General features: G+C 35.9%; 3 protein-coding genes across 3 annotated transcripts; 2 read left to right on the forward strand and 1 right to left on the reverse strand.

The window, feature by feature from the left end:
• The first annotated feature begins 474 nt into the window (after positions 1-474).
• LOC108967368 (gustatory receptor for sugar taste 43a-like) lies at positions 475-10,638 on the forward strand. Its single transcript, XM_018930722.1, has 12 exons — positions 475-628; positions 690-744; positions 7,119-7,251; positions 7,352-7,451; positions 7,523-7,585; positions 7,653-7,796; positions 7,862-7,990; positions 9,685-9,763; positions 9,852-10,044; positions 10,096-10,164; positions 10,299-10,388; positions 10,576-10,638. The coding sequence occupies exons 1-12, from the start codon at positions 475-477 to the stop codon at positions 10,636-10,638; spliced, it is 1,272 nt and encodes a 423-aa protein (XP_018786267.1).
• Positions 10,639-12,564: 1,926 nt separating this feature from the next.
• Positions 12,565-16,964, reverse strand: LOC108967375 (putative pre-mRNA-splicing factor ATP-dependent RNA helicase PRP1). The gene is made up of 7 exons (XM_018930744.1): positions 16,765-16,964; positions 15,878-16,671; positions 15,351-15,824; positions 15,018-15,281; positions 13,676-13,798; positions 13,258-13,611; positions 12,565-13,182 (listed from the first exon to the last, which is right to left on the reverse strand). The coding sequence occupies exons 1-7, from the start codon at positions 16,815-16,817 to the stop codon at positions 13,055-13,057; spliced, it is 2,190 nt and encodes a 729-aa protein (XP_018786289.1). The 5' UTR covers positions 16,818-16,964; the 3' UTR covers positions 12,565-13,054.
• Positions 16,965-17,826: 862 nt separating this feature from the next.
• On the forward strand, positions 17,827-22,262 carry LOC108967380 (kinesin-like protein costa). Its single transcript, XM_018930751.1, has 4 exons — positions 17,827-18,581; positions 18,634-19,381; positions 19,443-19,894; positions 19,960-22,262. Exons 1-4 carry the CDS (start codon positions 17,978-17,980, stop codon positions 21,870-21,872), a joined length of 3,717 nt encoding a protein of 1,238 aa, XP_018786296.1. The 5' UTR covers positions 17,827-17,977; the 3' UTR covers positions 21,873-22,262.
• Positions 22,263-22,799: the final 537 nt, after the last annotated feature.

Below are 22,799 nucleotides of genomic sequence, written 5' to 3' on the forward strand. Positions count from 1 at the left end.
TTTTAAGGTCTCCTGTCTAAAAATTTAGTTTGTGCGCCGCTGTCCGAGGTAAAATATATGTGCAGGATATGCATATAATAAAAGCCCACAAATTAATAAAAATACGGACACACATTCGTATGAGCGTATAAATGGCATATGTACATATATGCTTATAGGCGAACAAATATTTACCAGATTGTAAATTAATTTTTTTTTACAAATTGTCACAGCGAGTGAAGTTGAGAATTGCCAGCGACACGAGATTCACCACCTCAACACACGAAAACTCAATCAGTGCGACACAGCAAGGCTGAACGTGCGGATGTGAGACTAAGTTGACGAACTACAAATTATATACTTCACCGAAAATAACCGATTTAAATAGCTTGTAGCATAATTTGTAGTGTTGTTGTTTTCAAAAAGTATCAAAAGTAAAAGTGTTTCAAATAAATAAAATAATACTTTCAAAAAGTAAACGTTTTCAAACTAGTTATGGAAATCACCGAGCCGACACTGTGCGTTTACTACGTAAGCAAAGCTTTGGCGCTGGCGCCATTCTCGGTACGCCGAAACTCGAAGGGTGTGTTGGATATTCGACGCAGCGTCATGTTCTCGGTTTATTCCGCCTCACTGTGCTTGCTAATGGGTAAATTGTCCTCATTGAATGTGGAAAAATTTTGAAATTTTATTGTGACGAATTTTTCTAGTCTTTTTGACCTACCAGGGGCTTTTGTTCGATGCAAATTCGCAAGTGCCAGTGCGGTAAGTAAGATTATGCTCAAATATTGTGTATATTTTATATATTCCTTGTAGTTTGGTTTTTTGTTCTTGCTCACCTAGTTTTATAAAGTTGTAGAAAATACTGTAGAAGCTTGGTCTTTGCTGAATTTAAATCATTGTCGTAGTTTAATGCGCCCGTATTTTCTTTGGAAGAACAGCTTTTACTTTCATTCTGCTCGTAAAAGTTATGTTGAAGTCCTATATTTTTATACAATTTTTATTTGAAACATTTAGGAGTATCTCCTCGTCAAAAAAATAGACATCACCTACTTGCATTAATATTTAGATTAAAACTTTTAATTTTCAATTAAATTAAATAAAAGTTGACATGAAAAAAATCTTGATTAATCAATGGTACTTCGAGGCTAATATTAAATTTTTTTTTTCAATTGTGCTTTTCTTACAGCAACTTAATACAAGGCCACTTTTCTTGGTCACTAGGATAGAAGAGCTTAAAGTAACTAATTTTTTAGTAAAGAAGCATTATTTTTATTAATTATTTCTTGTAAGTGTAAATATTTGACTTAAAAAGAAAAGTTCTCCGTAATGCGTATTGTTTTCTTTTTTTTTTGTAAAAACTTCATATATCCGATTCTTTAGTTATTTAACAAATGAATATCTATGAATTCGACTGGATAAAAGTTTCGAATTTCGCTTGAAAATTACATGATTTTTATTCCGACAAAGTTAAAATTTTCATGCAATCGAAAAACTAGAGAACCGTTGTTCAGAAAATCATTTACAAAAGAAGCAGAAAAACGTTCGGATGATTTTGCTTCGATTTTGAACAAGTAAGGATAATGCATACTACTGTGGTAAAACAATAGTACGACTTTTTAATTTGAATTCGCGCGAAAACTCAGTCGTCCAAATACTTTTTTTCTAAATTGGTATGACTGTCAGTGACATCTGTGCCAAAAGTCATATAAAAATAATCATTATTGTTTAGTATACACCTGTCTTTCTGAATACTGAAGTCGAGTTATTCAACAAAGAAGTTCCATTAAATTTTATGTGCGGAAGCAAATTTCTGTTTGCGAACATTCAGAATGTTGTAAAAGGCCCTTGATGATAATTGTTTATCGCTAGCAAGTGTTTTTGATTGCTACAAATTGGTACTTGAGCTTTGACGATCAGACATTTTGCTGGCATTGATGGAATATCGGGGGATCAGTGAGAATCATTTTGAAAGATCAGTGAAAGCCCGATTGGTCCTAAAATCAATAAATTTTGTCGTAATGAGTCTTGAATCCACTCAGATACAGACGATCACGACGATGTGGCAAAGATGAGCTGAAGACGAAAAAAAAAAACGTCAAAGAGGTTCAAAATTAATGTTATATATGATGTCTCCGAATTTCTTTTGATGGCCAAACTCTCAACAAGAAATACTATTTGGGTGTTAAGCATTGTTTGCACGAAGCTATTCGTTAAAAGAGGCCAGAATTATGGGCCGACAACTCTTGCTTTTTGCACCATGATAATGCATTGATCCTTCGTGAGTTTTTCGCCAAATTTTAATACATTCATTCACGTTTCATCGTTACGCCTATTAATGACTGTTCTGGAAATTTACTTTAGCAAATGTTTCGAGCATTGGAAAAAACATTGACACACGTGTATTTGGACCAAAATTTTATACAAAAAACCTCTCGACAGAATTCAATACGAAATATGAATGGATTGCAATCAAATTTGGGATCATATTAACTTATACTAAAATCATAGACTCACTTTGTTTCATTACTACAATTTGCTTCATGTAACAGAAATGTCTAAGAAAGCAACTTCAAGCGTAATAATGTACACGGCATTTCAAGCTCATTACGTACAGCTGCAAACGAAACCAGCTGGTACGATGAGGAGTGTCGTGTCATTAAAATCGACCACAACACGTGCAGGATGCAGGATGCATTCCAAGAGTTAAAGAGGGCAGAAAGACATATTTGAAGCCAAAAAAAAAGAGGCCAAAATGCGTGAATATGAAGGCAACTAACAGAAGGTTTCAAGACCGGGGCATACTCTCGTAGTGCACACTAAAATTATCGAGGGAACACTTCTCCAGCTTGTTGAATTGCAGTGAAAGCATAACGTAAGGAGAAGGCGAACACGATTACCCAATCGATGACGATGGAGAAACGTTCCATTATCCGACTATGAAAAAGTTCGCATAGGAATGACCCGTCTGAAGAACAACAAAGCGGCGGAGACCGATGGATTACCGGCCGAGCTATTCAAACACGGTAGCGAAAAACTGATAAGAAGAATGCATCAGCTGTTTTGTAGAATATGGTCAAACGAAAGCATGTCCAACGATTGAAATTTAAGTGTGCTCTGCCTAATACACAAAAAGGGGGATCTCATAATTTGCGCAACTACCGCGGGATAATCCTCCTCGTCATCGCATATAATTTTCAATAGAGCTTATTGTGTGAAAAATTTCAGCTCACCGTCAACAAACTGATTGGACCTTATCAGTGTGGCTCTAGGAAATGCGCCAAGTCTAGGCTCCCAAGTCACTGTTGACAGTCATAACTTCGTAGTCGTAGATAATTTCGTCTATCTTGGAACAGCAATAACAATGCCAGCCTCGAAATCTAACGAAGAATAACTGTTGGCAACAGGTGCTGCTTCGGACTGAGTAGGGTATTGAGAAGTACAATCCTTTCTCGACGAACAGAAAGCAAACTTTATAAGTCACTCATTATTCCCGTCCTGTTATATGGTAGAATGGAGTGGAGAGAAAAGTTCTGCGAAAGATTTATGGTTCTTGTCTTGGCCACTTCGAATATCGCATTCGATGGAACGATGTACTGTATTAGATATACGACGACATTGAGAGAGAAGAGAGTAAAGTCTGCTAAAATAAACGGAAACCATTACACTTATGTATGTAATATATGGGAACTGGAGTAATTCGTGGACCAATTTCACACATTTTCATAAGTATATCCAGTGTTATCAAGTAAAGATACTTTTAAAATTTCTGTCTTACATTATCCGTAGCCGTTTGTTAGTGAATTCTTGATCAAAAACAACACCGCAACAATGCCCCAGCCTTCGTATTCATGTGACCTTTTCCTAATTTCCAAAAATATGGAAGAGAACCTTAAAAGTAGTCGTTTTACAAGATACATGAAAATCGATGAAAAAGCTAAAGTGCTGGCCCTAATGCATAGTATCGAATGTGGTTTATTTTGAAGACGACTACATTCGAGTAAACGAATAAATAAATATTTTTTTCAAGTAACGAAAACTCCAGTTATTTTTTTGAACACTCCTCGTATATACACTTACTTTTCCTAAGATATCTTACATAATGACCGATTACGACGGTTTAAACTAGAAGTTTGCGATTCTTATATAGGGTAGAGCACATTATTTTCTTCGAATTTCACAGATATATCACAGATTCTCCGGAATAGTCTTGAGATTCAAGGTGAGTGCTGCTTGGATCTAGTCTCAAAATGCGATTCACAAGAAAGGCGGAGTAAAACGGGGCGTTGTCGTGGTGCAACTTCCGATCGGCTGCGATGTCTTGTCGGACCCGATTGATCCTTCGTTTAAGTCTCTTGAGAACTTCCACGTAAAACTTGGCATTGACGGTTTGTCCAGGAGCATGTTGGACGATGCCTTTGATGTTAAAAAAGAAAATGAGCATCGTTTTTACTTTGGATTTGCTCATTCATCAGCGACCTCTTCCCGGCCTTATAAAAAGGCCTGGTGCCACCGATACACACCACTAAAGCAACAACTGGTTAAGCCTGCTTTATCAACTTCCCTGTCGCAAATTTACTGAGTTTCAAACACAATTTAATGGCGTACCTCTGCTCTAACGAACGCTGCATTTTCGGCTTGCACCACTCACAGAAACACGCCGCCCGAAAATGTTTGTCCTGACTTGGAGACAGGTGACCTGACTCTCGTTCGTTAGCTAGGAACGCCCTCTACCGAATTCAGTTTGTGCGCGCACGGCCTGAAGTACAGTCGCGGAGGACGAGCTTTTGGTATTGCTCAACGTCATAGGGATGTCTATTAACTTTGCGAGAATACCAAGGTCAGGCATAGCGGTACAGACACACTTCCTTTTCGTGTTGACGAAGGTGGCTTTAAAATCGAGGAAGTCCGCGTGTCAATATTCGCGACCATATCTTGCAAAGTGCCTGACGCATGCACCTTGTCGGCTCTTCGCCCTCGTATTTGAATAGTATGGGCGATAATCCATCGGCCTCTGCCACTATGTTGTTCTTCAGGCGGGTAACTGCTTTCGAACATCATCATAGTCAGGCAATGGAACATCTATTCCATGGTCATCGATTGGGAAATCGGGAAACGCCATATCCAGAAGTTACACTATCACTTCCTTGTGATTATAAAGTGCGTTTTTTCTGCTCAGTCCTCACTTGCGTGAACTTCTACACATGGTTCTATTCTCTATAAGATAAAGTCATATTAATAAGCCTTTTATATAATCTTTTCATTTTATCATTATTTTGAAATAATCTCTTTTTGAATCTTGCTTTGTATTCTGAAAAGTGATACGAGTCAATTAATTTTTAAAACCGTGTGATATGGAAAGTAGGCACGGCAGTTCTCTAATTACGCCCATCTACGAACCGGCTTCTTTTCTTAAAAGGAATATGGGTACCAAGTTCCATCAAGATATCTTAATTTTTACTAAAGTTACAGCTTGCACGGACGGACAGACATTCATTCACCCGGCTTTTAACTATATATCTATCTCGATTAGTTTTAGGTGACACATACAACCGTTAGGTGAATAAAACGGTGAAAAAATTACTATGTAGCAACATGTTACAAGTGTATAAAAAGAACGATTTAAACCAATAGACAATGAAGATGTTAATACTACAATGGTATGTCCGCTATAAGCTTTTTTGCACTGTATGTGAGAAGTCTTTCACCTTTTAGTTTTAGTAGTACTACATAATATCGTGAATATATAAAGTCTAGTAGGAAGAAATCTCTTACTTTCCATGCAAGAACCTGATTTTAATCGATCAGTTTGTATGACAGCGACATGTATCCTATATTGAGCGATGGCATATTGGTCCAATTCGGCCACTTTTTTTTTTCTGAGATCGCACTATTGCCTTGGACAATAACCAAAATCAAATTTGGGAAAGATAATTTGCCAGACAAGAACTTGATTTTGAGATCGATATCACATCAACTAAAATACTAGTTCACATATGTAAATGTGTATAGATGGAAAAATAGAGAGACATAGCAGCAGTTCCTCACAATCATCATTTATTTATATACATACTTTATAGGGTCTCCGACGGCAACCAAAAATTGTATTATGATTTCTGATTCTGGTACTATAAGAGACATTCGCGCAATTCGTCCACTCTGTTTCGATAACTTTGATGTTGAAGATGCACTACGCTCTGGAGGGCCAATTGTAGAAAATATCGATAAAAGTTCGACCGTCATGTAACACTGTTTCTATTGCCCAGGAGCTAAAAGGTGGAAATAAAAATAAACTCCAAATATGGCTGCCACACGAATTAACGCAAAAAAAACTCATGAATTGAATTTGTAACTGCGAACCGCTGCTGAATCACAACTACATGAATCCTTTTGAGGAACGTACAGAAAAGTGTGTCTTTAACTTCAACATCAGCGAAAACCGTCGTCGACGAATTGTGGAGAACTCGCGCATACGGTAGATAAGCAAGAATTGACGGTCAGAAAGGTTTTGGCATGAATTTAGTGGGTTTGGCAGGGAATCATCAAATATGATTAGAATTGTGTGACATCATGACAACGCAAGCATACACACATATCGTTATTGACCCGCCAAAAGCCTCTGGAGCTTTATTTTGAAGTTGTTATGCATTAACCGAACCACCCACCCACAAAGTGATCCTGTTTCCCCTCATGGCGAGTGATTTTGGCAATGAAAAACTCACCTCAAGAGAAGATTGTAAAAATCGACTGTCCCAGTTTTTTGTCAATAGAGACGAGGGTTGCTATGAGAGTGGCCTTATAAATTTACCTTCAAAATCATATGAAATTACAAAAAAAAAAGGCAGGCCTTCAATTTAATGCAAATATAATGGATTTCTTTTTACTAGACCCTATAAATGTACATATATATATCTATTAACGCTATTGTAATACTTATAGTTGCAACATTAACTATGTAGAAATGTATGTAATAAAAAATTATTTGATCTATTTCCTATGAAAACTTCCGTTCTATATAAACTTTGACTCTTCTTTCTCTTTTTTCCGCCACTTCTTTTCACTGCTAACAACAAAACTGCCACGTCTAATGCACCATTACTTGCAATGTCAAAATTCATCAAATATAGCCCATCTTTTAGAATGAAATCAGCCACATCGAAAGTGGTTACAGCCTTAGATGTTTCGGTTGTGGTGTTTGCGTGTTCGGCAGGAGTCGGTTGTGGCTTGTGGGGATATCGCGCAACGCTTGAGCTAAACACGCGACTAAGAAAGGTAAGTGAGAGCAAAATTTATATATGTATATGTATATAATAAAAAATTAATTTTATGTGCTTAATTAAACATATTTATAAGTCTTTTCGTATATATGTAGGTCGATGATTCGTTGCATTCATTTTCCAATTTTAAACGAGATCGCATATTGGCGATATTACTGCTGGGTCTACCGTTGATAGCAATCACCTCGATTTTAGGTATTCCAATATTTCAAAATTTGTTTTTTAATTTAGCGATTTATTGCTTTATGTTATTTACAAATTTTTAGGATTGGATCTCTCGACTTGGCTACGTTTTGCCATTGAAATGAGAACGCCCACAGATGACACGGGTAATTTTAAATCATAAATTTTGTAATTTTTTAAAACTATTTTTTTTTTTTAATTATTATATTGCAGAGCTTAATGTACAATGGTATATACCCTTTTATAGTCTCTACTTCATATTAACGGGCTTGCAAATCAATTTTGCCAATACCGCCTTTGGTTTGGGTAGACGCTTTCGGCGTCTAAATGTAATGTTAAGAAATAGTTTCCTAAAAGGTTGGTAGAATTTTAAAATATCAAAACAAAATTCACAAATTTACGTAAAATTTTTATTTGAACAGATGTTGATAACAGCCAAAAGTACGTTCCCTTAAAACCATTAATCACTACTGTGAAGGTGGTATCGCAGCATCCATTGGCTTTACACCAAAGTCTTTCAAAATTGACTCATGTTCCAACTCAAGACTCAGGTAAATTTTATGTAAGCTTTTTCAATGAAATGGGGCATCATAATGGAAAACTCATAATTTATATGACTTCCAAACAAATAAAATGAAATTAAATCACAATTATGAAATGTGGAAAAATCATATCATATAAACCCCTTTCACATCACTATGAAATGACAAATCTGAATTTAAAATACTAGTAACTTTAGCAATATAGAAAACAAAACCATCTATAAATAGCAAAACATTCGAAAGTCCCTGACTCAGCCGGGAAAATGTGAAAACGGGATTGAAAGTCAAATAGTAATGCTTCCTCTGATCCGAAGAAGTGCGCGAGCTACTTCAGCCGGCAAATATAAATATATTGCAACCTTCGCCGGACAGGGGTAAAAGATGTGTTATCTGACGCATGCGCAAAACGCCAAATGGCAGCGAATTAGGTGGTTCAAGGTTCAGGGTGTCATCAGCAAGTCTAAATCTTGTTGAACTTGTCAAAAGCCTTAGACAGAGTTAATCAGCAAGACAACACAACGCTACTAGAAGATTTTGAACAATCCATGCTTCCTCAGGGGTGCTACAGATGAACCTTGAATAATCTAATCGGTCGTCAATCATCCGTATTATTTCGAGGTCAAAATTAAACATTAATACAAATTAACCAGCGGGTTCCCCGTTACTGTTTAACTACTACATCTCGAGACTCTCCCAAGCAACAGACCGATTTTTCGTTACCTCATGTGCTGATGACTACACGTAGCACTGAAATCATTGAAAAGTGTTAGAACGTGAATGCCTTCGTAAACTTTCTCGAAAACTCCTCCTATACTAAATCCACAGCAACCATAGTAATACGGTATAGACTTTAAACTTTAAACCGTCAATAACACAAAAAATATACAGACCTATCAGAGCACAGCACTCCGGACAATTACAGTATGTGTGTTGAAAACCTGCTCAGTAAGGTCCGCATGCTTCCGATTCAATATATCACAACTAACTCCTTTTAAATTAGTTTCTGCTTGGATGCATACAGAAACCATACTGGCAGCTATCTGTTTGAAACGGAACCATGTTCTAGGAATATCAAGAGAGCCTTCCTACAATACGTCGACGAGGTACAGTGGAGTCAATTAACACCTTCATTGACTCCCTCCCAGTAAATTTCGTCGAGGAAATCGAAACAACACTCATCGCAGACCGTGAGCGGTGTTCCCGATATTGTAGTAGTACATGTCTCCACTGCCGTTGCTTATGTAGCGTCTACTAAACCCTGTTTAATGGTAGAAATTGTTGATTAAGATGTGGGAAACGAGCTGTATTGGCAGGATCAGTTCACCCATTTCCATTTGATTTAACTAAAATAACGCAAATCCTTTACTCAATTACTGAGGTCGGTCTTGAGACTTAAACTCAGAAGTAAAAAGGGTGAAAATAACATAACAGCTGATACCGAGTCATTTACTTAGAATAATTTATAAAAAAAAAAACTGTATAAAATAAAATATAAAAAAATTAAATGAACAAAATTTAATACAATGAAATCTCACATAAGTGGACACTGGCAGGGCCAGTATTTTTTTTGTTTTTTTGTTATAATAAGCAAATCAAAAAATTAAAATTTTAAATCCATAAATATACGGATGAAAACATTATATAATTGATTAAACTTAACACAATATTAGCTAAATTCATACACATTTTCTTTATATATGCAGCTAAAAATAAAGTCGCTTTACTAAGATTGCTTGAAGAAAACCACGAGTCGTTGGGCAAATGCATGCGCTTGGTATCTAAGTGAGTAATACTTCAATTAGTTTCTATTAAAGAATAATTATGCGTAGTAACAGTTTTCATAACTTCAAAATCCTTCAATATTCAACAGTTCGCATGGTGTGGCAGTGCTCTTCATATTGGTCTCCTGCCTGCTGCACTTGGTCGCCACTTCATATTTCCTTTTTTTGGAGTTGCTAAGTAAAAAGGACAGCGGCATGGTGTGGCTACAAGTGTTATGGATTATCTTTCATTCTCTGCGCTTGATATTAGTCGTTGAGCCATGTCATTTGGCAACAGTAGAGGTGGGTAAATATTTGTAATGGCATACTTATTATTCAATTTTCACATTTCAGTCAAAAAAGACTATACAAATAGTGTGCGAAATTGAGCGCAAAATTCACGATCCAATATTGACCGAGGAGGTAGGTGAAAATCACATACATTAATTCAAATGCAATATAAATTGACAGCAAATAAACAGCTTGCATGCAATTAATTGACACTTGTACAATTATTGCGCAGTATTAAACAAATTTGCTTGCTCACTCAAACACAGGTGAAAAAGTTTTGGCAACAATTACTTGTGGTGGATGTGGAATTTTCGGCGAGTGGTCTTTGTCGTGTTAACCGAACGCTACTAACATCGGTGCGTACAAATAACTGTGCGTATATGTATGTGCAAAGGATACACTAAGCAAATAGTACAATTCAAACAAATATCGCTTGTTATAGAATATACTACATTGCTTATATAAATACTGTGTGAAAATCAGTTTATCCTTTTACCATACATCTTTGAAGTTTCATCAATAACTTTTATTTTATAATTCCAGTTCAGCTCGGCTATTTGCACATATCTCGTAATACTCATACAATTTCAAAACACCAATGGTTAAACTATTTGAGAAGAATTCTGATATAGAGTAAATAAATATTAATAAAAAAAAACTAATAAAACTTTGTTTTCTGGTGTAAATAGAGGATAATTTCACGAATGATTAATTAAAATGAAACCCTACAAGCAAATGTTTTGATGCAAAAACTATCTATCAAATTTAGATTTTAAATTTTTAATTTCAATTTTGAAATTTTAATTCAGATTTTGAATTAAAAATTAGATTTTGTGATCAAAAATTTAATGTTTAATATAACTAAGGTAGAATTATATTGAAAATTATATTTTTAGATTTAATTCAGACTTATAATTTTTAAATTATCTAAAAATAATATTTTTATTTTTTAGATTATTTAGAAGTTATATAACTAATCTCAAAATCAGAATTAGTAATTGAAAATTTTCTGATTAAAAATTTATTTCTTGGGATTACTAATGTTTATTTTTTGTTTTAATTGAATAAAAAAATTGATACTTCAACTTTTAAACCCAAACATCTTCGGTTAAGAATTGATAAAATATTCGATGAGTATTTGAATGAGTAAGTTTGCCGACCACTGCGCTAGTTTAAGGCAGATGATGGCTGTTCAGTTCCAAATGGTAAATGGTGGTGACAAATGCGAAAAAAAATAAATCCAAAACAATTTTTTTTGTGTTTAATTTTCAAACCTAAGTTTGGGGTTTAAATATTTTCCCTTACTGCGCATTTGGACTAAATTTTTTTTAATTTTCAATCCGGCTTTTGAGATAAAATTTTGTTATATTATATTGCAATTTTGGATAAATTTTTTTTTTCAATTCAGCACTTCAGAATACATTTTTTTATTATATTTAAATAGAGATTTTAGAGTTTACAAAAAAGAAAAAAAAAATTCAAAAAAAAAGAATAATAAGTTCGGGTGTCACCGAACATTTTATACTCTCGCATGATAAAGTGATAATCGAGATTTCAGGCGTGGTTGCGAACCGATTTCACCCATATTTGGTACATGTCATCAGGGTGTTAAGAAAATATTATATACCGAATTTCATTGAAATCGGTTGAGTACTTGATGAGATATGGTTTTTGGTCCATAAGTGGGCGACGCCACGCCCATTTTCAATTTTTAAAGAAAGCCTGCATGCAGCTTCCTTCTGACATTTCTTCCGTAAAATTTAGTGTTTCTGACGTTTTTTGTTAGTCGGTTAACGCACTTTTAGTAATTTTCAACATAACCTTTGTATGGGAGGTGGGCGTGGTTATTATCCGATTTCTTCCATTTTTGAACTGTATATAGAAATTCCTAAAAGAAACGACTCTATACAGTTTGGTTGACATAGCTATAGTAGTTTTCGAGATATGTACAAAAAAGTTAGTAGGGGGCGGGGCCACGCCCACTTTTCCAAAAAAATACGTCCAAATATGCCCCTTCCTAATGCGATCCTTTGTGCCAAATTTCATTTTAACATCTTTATTTATGGCTTAGTTATGACACTTTATAGGTTTTCGGTTTTCGCTATTTTGTGGGCGTGGCAGTGGGCCGATTTTGCCCATCTTCGAACTTAACCTTCTTATGGAGCCAAGAAATACGTGTACCAAGTTTCATTATGATATCTCAGTTACAGTTTGCACGGACTGACGGACAGACAGACATCCGGATTTCAACTCTACTCGTCATCCTGATCACTTTGGTATGTATAACCCTATATCTGACTCTTTTAGGTTTAGGACTAACAAACAACCTTTATGTGAACAAAACTATAATACTCTGTTTAGCAACTTTGTTGCGAGAGTATAAAAATAGTAAATACATAAATAAATAAAAATACTTAAATAAAAAAATGAAAACAAATTAGTTTAAATTATTATTTTATTAGAATGCATTATTTGCAAAACTAAATATGTGCAGTAAAAGACACAAAATTTTTATTCTTATCCATATATGTATGTATATTTTCTACTGCTAAACCCAATTCATTCAGATAAAATTCATCAAATGTTAGTTCTGCGATATTAGATGTATATGTATATAGTAGTCGAAAATTGCATCATTAACCATATATTACATGTATCGTTTATTTTATATGTATGTATATAAGTATATATGTAAGCTCTTGCTATTCATATTTTTTAATTTGCAAACTTCAAAATCACGTGATACGACATTTCAGTGCAATATTAATAAACTTTTATGCTTTGAAAAAATAATGAAACGCGCATTTATTGTTGTTATTAAAATTATTAAAGAACTGTGGACGTAGAATTTGTCGGTTGAAAATTGTAATAAGTTTGTTGCGAAAAACTAATTTATCGAACTATGTATACATATGTGTATGCAATCAAACAAATTGTTGTTTATGGTAACTTAGAGATAACAGTGAAATAAAAGGCAAAACTTTTGGAATTGTTATTGGCGCATGTTGCGGCAGCGTTTAAATTAAAATCCCTTTTGAAACTGCTTCGACTCAAGGCGCTGCTGCAGCATTTCCAATTGTCTTTTTGCTTCGCATTGTGGAAAGTTTGTCATTTCGTAGTATTGTGGAGCTAAAGTGAGCAGCCATTCCGCTGAAAGGGTATTTAAAAATTTATAAGGGTGTAATTGATATTTGCTCAAGAAAATGTACGGAAAATTTTACTTACGTTTAATATCCGTAACTGTGCGTATATAATTCTTCGTCGTCAATACGAATTCATTATAGATTACCCAATCGGGTTTATGATCTAAACATGTAGACGGATGCAACTGCACATTTTGATTGTCTTTAATGGTCAAATAGTGGCCGGTACGTTCCAAATGAGCGACCTGCATGAAAAAGCCCTGCACCAATGCTTTGCGTATGTTGACATAATAGTCTTTCGATGTAAATTCTGTGCTGCTGCGCTTCAAATTGAAACGATCCATTATACGTGCGAGTTGTTGTCGCACATTATCGGCTGATTTTAATGAACGGAAATTTATAAAATTCTCATAAGACCAATTGGGGTCTTCACCACCTAAAAAATACAATTGATTTATTTATGAATAAAAGGAAATAGTATATAATTTAGATTAGCTTACTCTGTTTAAAAGCATGATAGACATTCAATAATGTCAAGTGATCACCATCGATATGAGCGAAACGCATCTTTGCCTCGTCGGCAGCTTTCTTAGCCTCATTCGGTCGCACAAAGCATTGTGGCACTGTCGTTGTGCGGTGAGGCGAGAGTATAATAGTAAGAGTGTAGAAAGGAAGAGAGAGAAAAAGTGGTTTGGTTTTGGGTTGGCGGCGTCACGGTATCCATTGAACGCGGCACAATCCCACCCAAACGCAGTTGAGTTATGTTTCACAGCAAATTTGATGATTGAAGGAGAGTCCTATTTTGCTTTACTAATTTGCGTATTTAATTTCGAGCAAAATTTTTCAACTTTCATTAAATTTTTTTAAAGAATTTCATATGATCTTTTGCTGATAATCTTCGAATATTGCGATTTTAAAGCAATTTTTCACTAAATTACGTAATTGTCCACTAAAAACAATGCCTAAATTGGCAAATGAAATTGGGTTTTGGTTGAGTAAATTTGTCGTGAGTTTCAAGAGCGATTTTTTTTTGTACAAATGCACACAATACGCACACACTACTTAAACCTTTAAAAATTATTTAAAGCTACTAATGCACTATATTAGAAATTTAAGTAATAATTAAAATGAATTTAAGAAACAGAATTAACTTTGCTTTTTTCCCAACAATTATTTAGTCTGCAGCACATTATGTTTAAAATAAATTTTATATGCAAGTTTGTGAGTTCAGTTTTACACATAATTTCGAACATTAAGGTCGAAATTTCGAACTTGAATTAGGAAAAAAAACACAAGTTATTTGCAGTGTGAAAAAAAAGACTGGTTTAAAGTTGTAATATCGCTCGTGAAACTGTTTTCAGTGGTGAATGCAAAAGACAAATGAATTGATAAAATTTTTCCTTTGCATTTTAACTAAAAATAAGAATTCAGCAACAGTGGAAAATAGCTGTCAGTTCGTTAGTCTATAACAATGTCAAAATAAATATCGATATAAGTTAGAAAAAAAATCCTGTTTTGCTAAAATTTCAATTTTCTTTTTTCCTTCAAAATTATATCCTAATATAAAGTGGTAGTAAGAAGCATTATGGAGCAAAAAAGTTTGTGCGCAACATATTAATAGCATTAGTATTGAATTGATTGCCTGAACTCAAGACTTTTTGAATGCCTACATAATAGAAGCTAAACAGTTATTGTGCAATTTCTTTCTCCTCTACATATGATTACTTATCACTTGAAAAAATTATAATAATCATTTCAAAAAAACTAACTACCTGTTTGGTTTTAAATAATAACAAATAAAAATATAAAGCACGTATTTGGTATTTATACGCGCATTCTCACCCGACAGCATTGCCGTTATTGAAAGTATCTCATTCGAGCAATTATGTTGACAGCTGGCTATTAACATTTTTGCCAACTGTGGATCCAATGGAAATTCAGACATGACGGCACCCAAATCGGTAAGATTGCCATCATCATCCAAAGCTGCTAAGTAATTAAGCAATTCCAGAGCACGCATAAGTGTTTCTGGTGCAGGTGGATCCATAAAATCGAAGTGCACTAAATCATCAATACCAAGCTTCTTCAATTGTAAAACAACAGTACCTAGAAGAGTATACAGAATGCCATATACACTTTGTTCAATAAAATTAATTTTGAAATAGTAATGTTTACCTAAATTTGAACGCAATATTTCCGGGTAGGTATTATCCTGCATTTCATTTTTATAAGCCTTTTCAGTGTATAATCGGAAGCATTTTCCTGGCCGTGTACGCCCAGCACGACCAGCACGTTGTTGTGCCGAAGCTTTAGATATAGCGGAAATAAGTAAACTCTCTACACGTATACGTGGGTTGTAGACTTTCTGTTTCGCAAATCCTGGATCAATCACGAAAACAACACCATCAATGGTAAGCGATGTTTCAGCAATATTGGTGGATACAACGACTTTACGTCCGATGGCCCCGTTAGCATTGCGCGGTGGGGCAGGCTCAAAAATACGTTGTTGTAAATTTGGCGGCAAAGTTGAGTAAAGTGGTATGCATTTAAGTTCGCCAATATCTGAACCCAAGTTGTCAGTTTCACGTTTAATGCGTTTGCATGCTTCTTCTATTTCTTCCTGACCAGTTAAAAACATCAATATATCACCTGAAATTCGTTTAAGAGTTAGTCAGAAAACTACTATTGTTTAATTTGTTTACCTTCAATATCTTCGCACATATGTATTTGTATTACTGTACGTATTGCTGCTTCTAAATAATCACGTTCGGGTTCGGGTGTATAGAAAATTTCTACTGGATGTGTACGACCCGGTACGTTCATTAAGGGTGCATTATCGAAATACTGTTGAAATTTGCCGGCATCTAATGTGGCGGACATCACTACTAATTTCAAATCACTCCTTTGCCTTATAACTTCTTTCAGTACACCCATCAAAATATCTGTTGCCAATGTACGTTCGTGAGCCTCATCCAACAATATAACCTGATATTGTTCCAACATGGGATCAGACATAGCCTCACGCAGCAACATACCGTCAGTCATGTATTTGAGTACGGTTTTGGCAGATGAGCAATCCTCAAAACGAATAGAATATCCCACTTCTTCGCCAAGTCCTACGTCCATTTCTTCCGAAACACGCTGTGCCACAGACATTGCTGCTACACGACGTGGTTGTGTACAAGCGACACCCTTTTTACCTTTCGTCAGAGCAAACTCAACGCACCATTGTGGGATTTGTGTGGTTTTACCAGAACCAGTTTCTCCCACTAAAACTATACATTGATGTTCGTTTAATAAACGCATGAAGTCAGCTTGATATTCAAAAACTGGTAGCGTAATTCGTTTTTTATAAAGGTTAAAGTAGCGCTGTGTATAGGGTTTCATATTGTAGGGATTTATAGCGCCCGGCTGGCGCGTGGCACCAACTACATTGCCGGTAGTGGGAGCAACTGTAGAGGCATTAGCAAACGTTGCCGAGGACGGATCATAATCCCTTTGATTAAAAAAATTAGGTATATATTAAATGAGATATGCAAACTTTATTTAAATTGCGCCTATTTTACATTTGCATGTGTGTATCACTTACTTTTTCGCCTTCGAATTGTAGGTTTCACCGACTTCTATACGCCTTTTCGACATTTTAAAACAGTTCTATGTGCCTTAGATGGTGGTAAATTACAAATTTTTTAGTATTGCAATCACTATTAAACGTATAAAAACGATTTTAGAAAGCAAAATGCACACGAAAAACACGCGTTTAACGTCCAATATTCACCTTTGCAGCAAATAAAAGAAAATGAAGTTGGCCGTAAATAACCCATAGAAGCAGAGTTGCACGATTAGTACTATAGTAACATGAGAATATAATAGCCTTATTATGAGAAAACCTCACAACTGGTTTATTTTGCGAGGTTATTCTTCCTCAAATTTCACAAGAAGTAAAAAGCACAAAACGTTCACCACATGAGTTGAAAAGCATTTTGCTGTGAACCAGCTGTTTTACAAAAATAAGCAAGGTAAATGGACAACCGAGATAAGTAAATAATTTCTCAAATTTATTAAATTTAGTGGATATATAATATTTTAATTTATTTTTAGGATTTCAAAATGTGAAAGAACGACTAAGAAGCAGCGCAGCAGTACAGAATATAATTTAAACATACATAGATTTTTATTCGTACATGTTTTAAATAAAACATACATACAAATGTACAAATTAAATCTTGTCAAAATTATTTCAACATAAATACGTATATTTATTTTGTTCGTAATTGTTACATATTTATTGTAATCTTTTGAATACTTCCTCCAATCTATTTAATCAAAATAATTGCAAAGTATTTTAATGATACAGAAATTAAAAAAACATTTTCTACCGGTTTTTCATTGTGAGGTTTGCTTTCTGACATCAACAATTAGTGAGGTAATTGTAAGCATTTGTGCTTTTGTAATCACCTCAGCATACAGAAAAACACAGAAATCTCAAAAACCTTACAATAGTAAGACTTGTGATTTTTGTGAGGGTACTAGCATTGGGCTATCAATTGTAAACATGCCATAAGTTTTGAATTTGGCATCACTGGTGCCATAAGAAGTGTTTCCTTGAACACAAAGCGAGTAAAATCCATACAACACTGATTTCAGACTGGAAAAACAGAAAATTTTATTGTGAGCAAGCTGCGAAAATTGTTTATAAAATACTAAATTGTTAAATAAAAGCTAGATAATTTGTGAATTAACATGTATCATCAACGTTACAATAATTTGGCATAATTGAGTGTACAATTAGCGCATCGAATATGATGGAAATTCCGATACAAGTTGCTGTCCGTATCTACCCCTGCTTACCACCGGCTGTAACGACACCGCTACTATCAGCTGGCAATGTTGTAGATACGCAATCCATTTTAGGGGCTGATGAACATTCGCAAATAACAACGCAAAAAGATGACAATGGGAATTTTAATGCTAATGAAAATGCTAGAGATAATGGTCCCATAAACATGCAAAATGAACCTACTAGAGCTGAGGCCAACATTTATGTGCAAGCCATTCCAATGACTGCGCCGGGATTTCTAAACACCGCACCCACTGCTTTGCCTGGTCAAATGGATAACGGCATTGCCGCTGGTTTAATGCAAGTAGGACCGCATTCATTTCCCGTGACTCATGCTCTATCTATGGATTGCACACAAAGTCAAATTTACCATCAGACTGTATTTCCTCTGATTAGTTTGTTTATGGAAGGATTCGATGCCTCTGTAGTAACATATGGGCAAAGAGGAACTGGTAAAACGTACACACTTTACGGACCTGGTTTGGATTGTGTGTATAGTGAGTCCGAACAGGGCGTGGTGCAAAGATGTGTACGCGAAATATTTTCCCATATGGCCAACCATCCAGGTAAATTTTGAAATGGTGCAAAAGGTTTTTTAAATGATATAGATTTTTGTAGAACGTACTTACGCTATAAATATCGGTTGGGTGGAGATAACCGACGATGCTATTCATGATTTATTGGGTGTGGGCAATGTTCATTGCAATAGTATAACGGATGTTTTTCATTGGTTACAAATTGGCTTGAATGCCAAGCAGTCTTCTAACAATAACAGTAACGACGATTTATCTATAAGCCATACACTTTTTACGCTTACACTCGAACAACAATGGGTTTCAAAAGAAGGTCTCATACAACACCGTCTTTCAACGGCTAGTTTCTCCGATTTATGTGGCACTGATCGTGTATTCATGCTGAATGCATTAGATCAAACGGCAAGCTTACCTAAGGATGTGGGTTTGCAAACATTGGAGCGGGTAGTAAACACACTTACTGATCCAGCACTCATGTATGGTTCTAATGGCAATATACCTTATAATCAAACCACATTGACTACATTATTGAAAGACTCATTTGGTGGCCGCGCACAAACTTTACTTATTTTATGTGTTTCGCCACTGGAGCGAGATTGCAATGAAACAATCTGCAATTTACAATTTGCCTTCAAAGTACAATGTGTCAGAAATTATGTTATTATGAACACATTTTCGGACGATAACACACCCATTTCTCCCGAAGCAATAATGCCCGAATTGCCTGGAGGCGGTGGTCCTGGTATACCAGTGGGAGCAGATACATTCGGATTACAGTTTGCTGCAAGTCAGTGGTACAAATTGGTATCCAATGCCGAAGGGTTGTTCTCAAAGTAAATAATAAAAAAGATAAACATTTGTATTACCTATTATTATTTAATAATAAATCCACAGATTGGCTGCTTCAAATGCTGTGACTGAGTTGGACAAAGAACAAATTGAGGAGTGGCTTTTTCTCAAGCAAGAATGTGAGGAATGTTTAAGCTCTGCTGAAGCTATACGCCCACAGAAACAACTAGGACCCATACAAGAGACCGAAGAGCCTGAAGAGGTTGTTAGCGATCCCGAAACCTCATTTCAACAGAATTCGGATAATGAATCGGACTGTGAGTCACAACGACCTGATTTGATGGAAAAATTAGAAACGCTTATGGAAGAGCTACGCATAAAAACAGATACTTTAATAGAAGAGAAATATAAAGAATTTATACAAAACCAACCAAAAGCTGTAATGGAAAGTCAGGAGAGCGCAAGACGAAAGGAATCTGCTCAGAGCTTAGAGTTAGTGTTGAGCGAACAACGCCAACCTAGTGAAAAATTAGATGAACGCAAGCCATCAATGGGAGGTATGTTGCTAAGTCTAATAATATTAAATTATTTTGTCTTTAAACTTTACTTTTGCAACGTCTAGGTCGACGTAGATCGATACAGCCCGGAGCCACTCTATCAAGTGCTGAGATCGCAATGCTCAACCGCGTGGCGTCGCGTGAACAGACAGCACCAAAAGCATCTGACGACTTTCTTGAGAGTTCAGGTAACCTGCAGAATGCAGCACAATTACGCGCTGCAATTAATTCGCCGCTGGAAAACGTACAAAAGAAATTGCGGAAATTGGTCACAGATATCGAAGCGCGCCAACGGCAAATAGAGGAAGTAGAACAAACAATGCAGTTGAAACAGAATATTATAACGGAACTGGTGAAAAATAGTGACACACGCTCCACAGCCAAACAACGTTTCCATAAGAAGAAATCCAAACTTGAGTCTGAGTATGAAAAGACTAAAAAACAGTTGGCTAAAGCCATAGTCCAGGGTAAGGATAAATCTGAGATCGAACGCTTGCGCGCATTAATCGCACATATAGAACAGCGGTTGCAAGATCTCGCCTCAATGAAGCATATCGCCGGCGAGAGTGGACAAAAGGTAAAGAAATTACAACAATCTCTGCATGAATCCAAAAAACTCATCGACGAGCTGCAAAAGAAATTAAAGAAAGATCGTAAACAACGTGAACAGTTAGAGCACGAGTTGAAAATGCTCAAAGAGAAAGAAAACACGCAGAGCGCCAACAGCAAAGCGCTTGTGAAGCTAGATGGCAACTTGAATACAGTCGAAGATGCTGAGCGGGGTAAGAATCTGAAAGAGGTGCAAGCAAGAATCTCGCATTTAGATCATGTGTTACGTGAGAAATCGGAGAATTTGGAACAGTATGGCGACAATGCCGAAGGCACAGGTGAAAAGGAGGGTCTGCGACATGAAATACGCAATTTGCGACGCACACGTGACCACCTACTCGAACAACGCTGCGCGCTCGATCGTAAATTAAAGCGCGACAAAGTGCTATCACAACGCGAGGAGCGAAAGCTACTCGAATGCGATGAGGCTATCGAAGCCATCGATGCGGCAATTGAATTCAAGAATGAACTTATCTGCGGCCACAAATCCATCGATACCAGCGAACGCTTGCAACGTGAGAAAGGCGAACAGATGCTCATGGCGCGTCTTAATAAACTCTCGCAGGAAGAAATGCGCACGCTGTTATATAAGTATTTCATAAAGGTAATAGATTTGCGCGACTCTTCGCGTCAGCTGGAAGTGCAGTTAATGCAGTTGGAACGCGAACGCGATGCTTGGGAGTGGAAGGAACGTGTGCTTTCGAATGCAGTGCGGCAGGCGCGTCTCGAGGGTGAACGTAATGCTATACTATTGCAGCGACAACATGAAATGAAGCTCACATTAATGTTACGTCATCTCGCTGAAGAGACCTCTGCCTCGGCATCGGCTAGTTCGTTGAATTTCAGTGATGCACAACAACAGCAACAACAACGTTACTTGCGTCCTACACACCTTGCGCTAGCCCATCAACAACAGCTGCACACAGCTGGCGGCGCTATTAACACAACATCGCCATACTCTGATTCTGATCTCGAGCTAGAATTTTACAAGCCCACCGTACCAGTGAGTGGTAAAATTTTGAAGCCACCTAAACATGGTGAAATGGAAATATGTCCGCTACCCGATGCTCTGGCCAAATATAAGCCCTTGGAAAAATTCAAAGAAAAGGAACGCGAGTCTAAGAACAAACTATTTGCCAAATTTCAAGTGCTCACACGTTATGCCGGTCAGTCGGTGACTGCCGCAGCGGCTGGCTGTGCTGCTGACGAGCAGACTGGCGGTAGCAGTAGCCGTAAGAAGGATAAGGATCAATTAGCAGCGGCCATACCGCAAGAGAACTTAAAACGCTTAATATCAACACCTCCCGCCACGAAAGTGACGCGTCAGAAAAATAAGATTATAATACAGGATGCAACACGCAAAAATTAGTAAACATTGAAGTATGTTATTTACTTTTATATCTCAATATACGTGCATACAAATATACATATACACATATAGGGCTGAGTAGAGAGCAGGTAAGAAGTATATACAAATAGTTGTAACAATTATTTACTACAGCTATCGATTTTATCATGATCATGTATAAAGTTGTATTATCTAAACACATGTTAACTATATGTTTTTTGGTAGCTATCGATAAACTTTTCGGTTGTCACAAATGCGATATAAATCACGTAAATATTCCTATGTGCCAGGTGCTTTTGCACTTGTTAATAATTTAATTATTTGTTTAAAATATATGTATTATTCGACTAGTATAAAGCATATGGTATGTGCTATAGGCGAAATAAACTTCAGGTACTTTTAAAATATTACGCAATGAAAATTTCGCAAAGAAATTGGTTAGAAAAGAAAGGTCTTTGATTTTGCGAAATGAATTTCAGTTTTACATTCTTATTATTGTATCTGTAAACATTGTGCTGTTTTGTTTTTATTGGAATTAGCTGTGCTTTTTGGGCAAAATTATTCAAAAAAGTTTGAATATAAAGTTTTGTTGCTCTAACACATAATAACATTTAAAATATACATTTACAATATTATACATATCGTCACCTGAAATGCAAAATAACGTAACAACATTTTCGGAAATTTACAGAGCCATGAATGAAACAGGAAATAAAATGAAACATGAGTAAAATACATTTCATTATTGGTTAAAACTGGTTTATATCTGAGCGCAGAACCTGAAAATGTTGAACATATGTAATATAATGTATGTATGTAATTTGAAGTAGTGAGGCGTAATAAATAAGACACTCAATTTCGAATTTTTTGATGAAACGTTATTTTGCATTTCAGGTGACAATATATTACATATATATATATAATTTTGCTTTTAATATTGTTTTGTTT

The sequence above is a fragment of the Bactrocera latifrons genome, unplaced genomic scaffold (assembly GCF_001853355.1).
Source record: "Bactrocera latifrons isolate USDA-ARS-PBARC rearing strain unplaced genomic scaffold, ASM185335v1 scaffold_185, whole genome shotgun sequence".
Taxonomy (NCBI): domain Eukaryota; kingdom Metazoa; phylum Arthropoda; class Insecta; order Diptera; family Tephritidae; genus Bactrocera; species Bactrocera latifrons.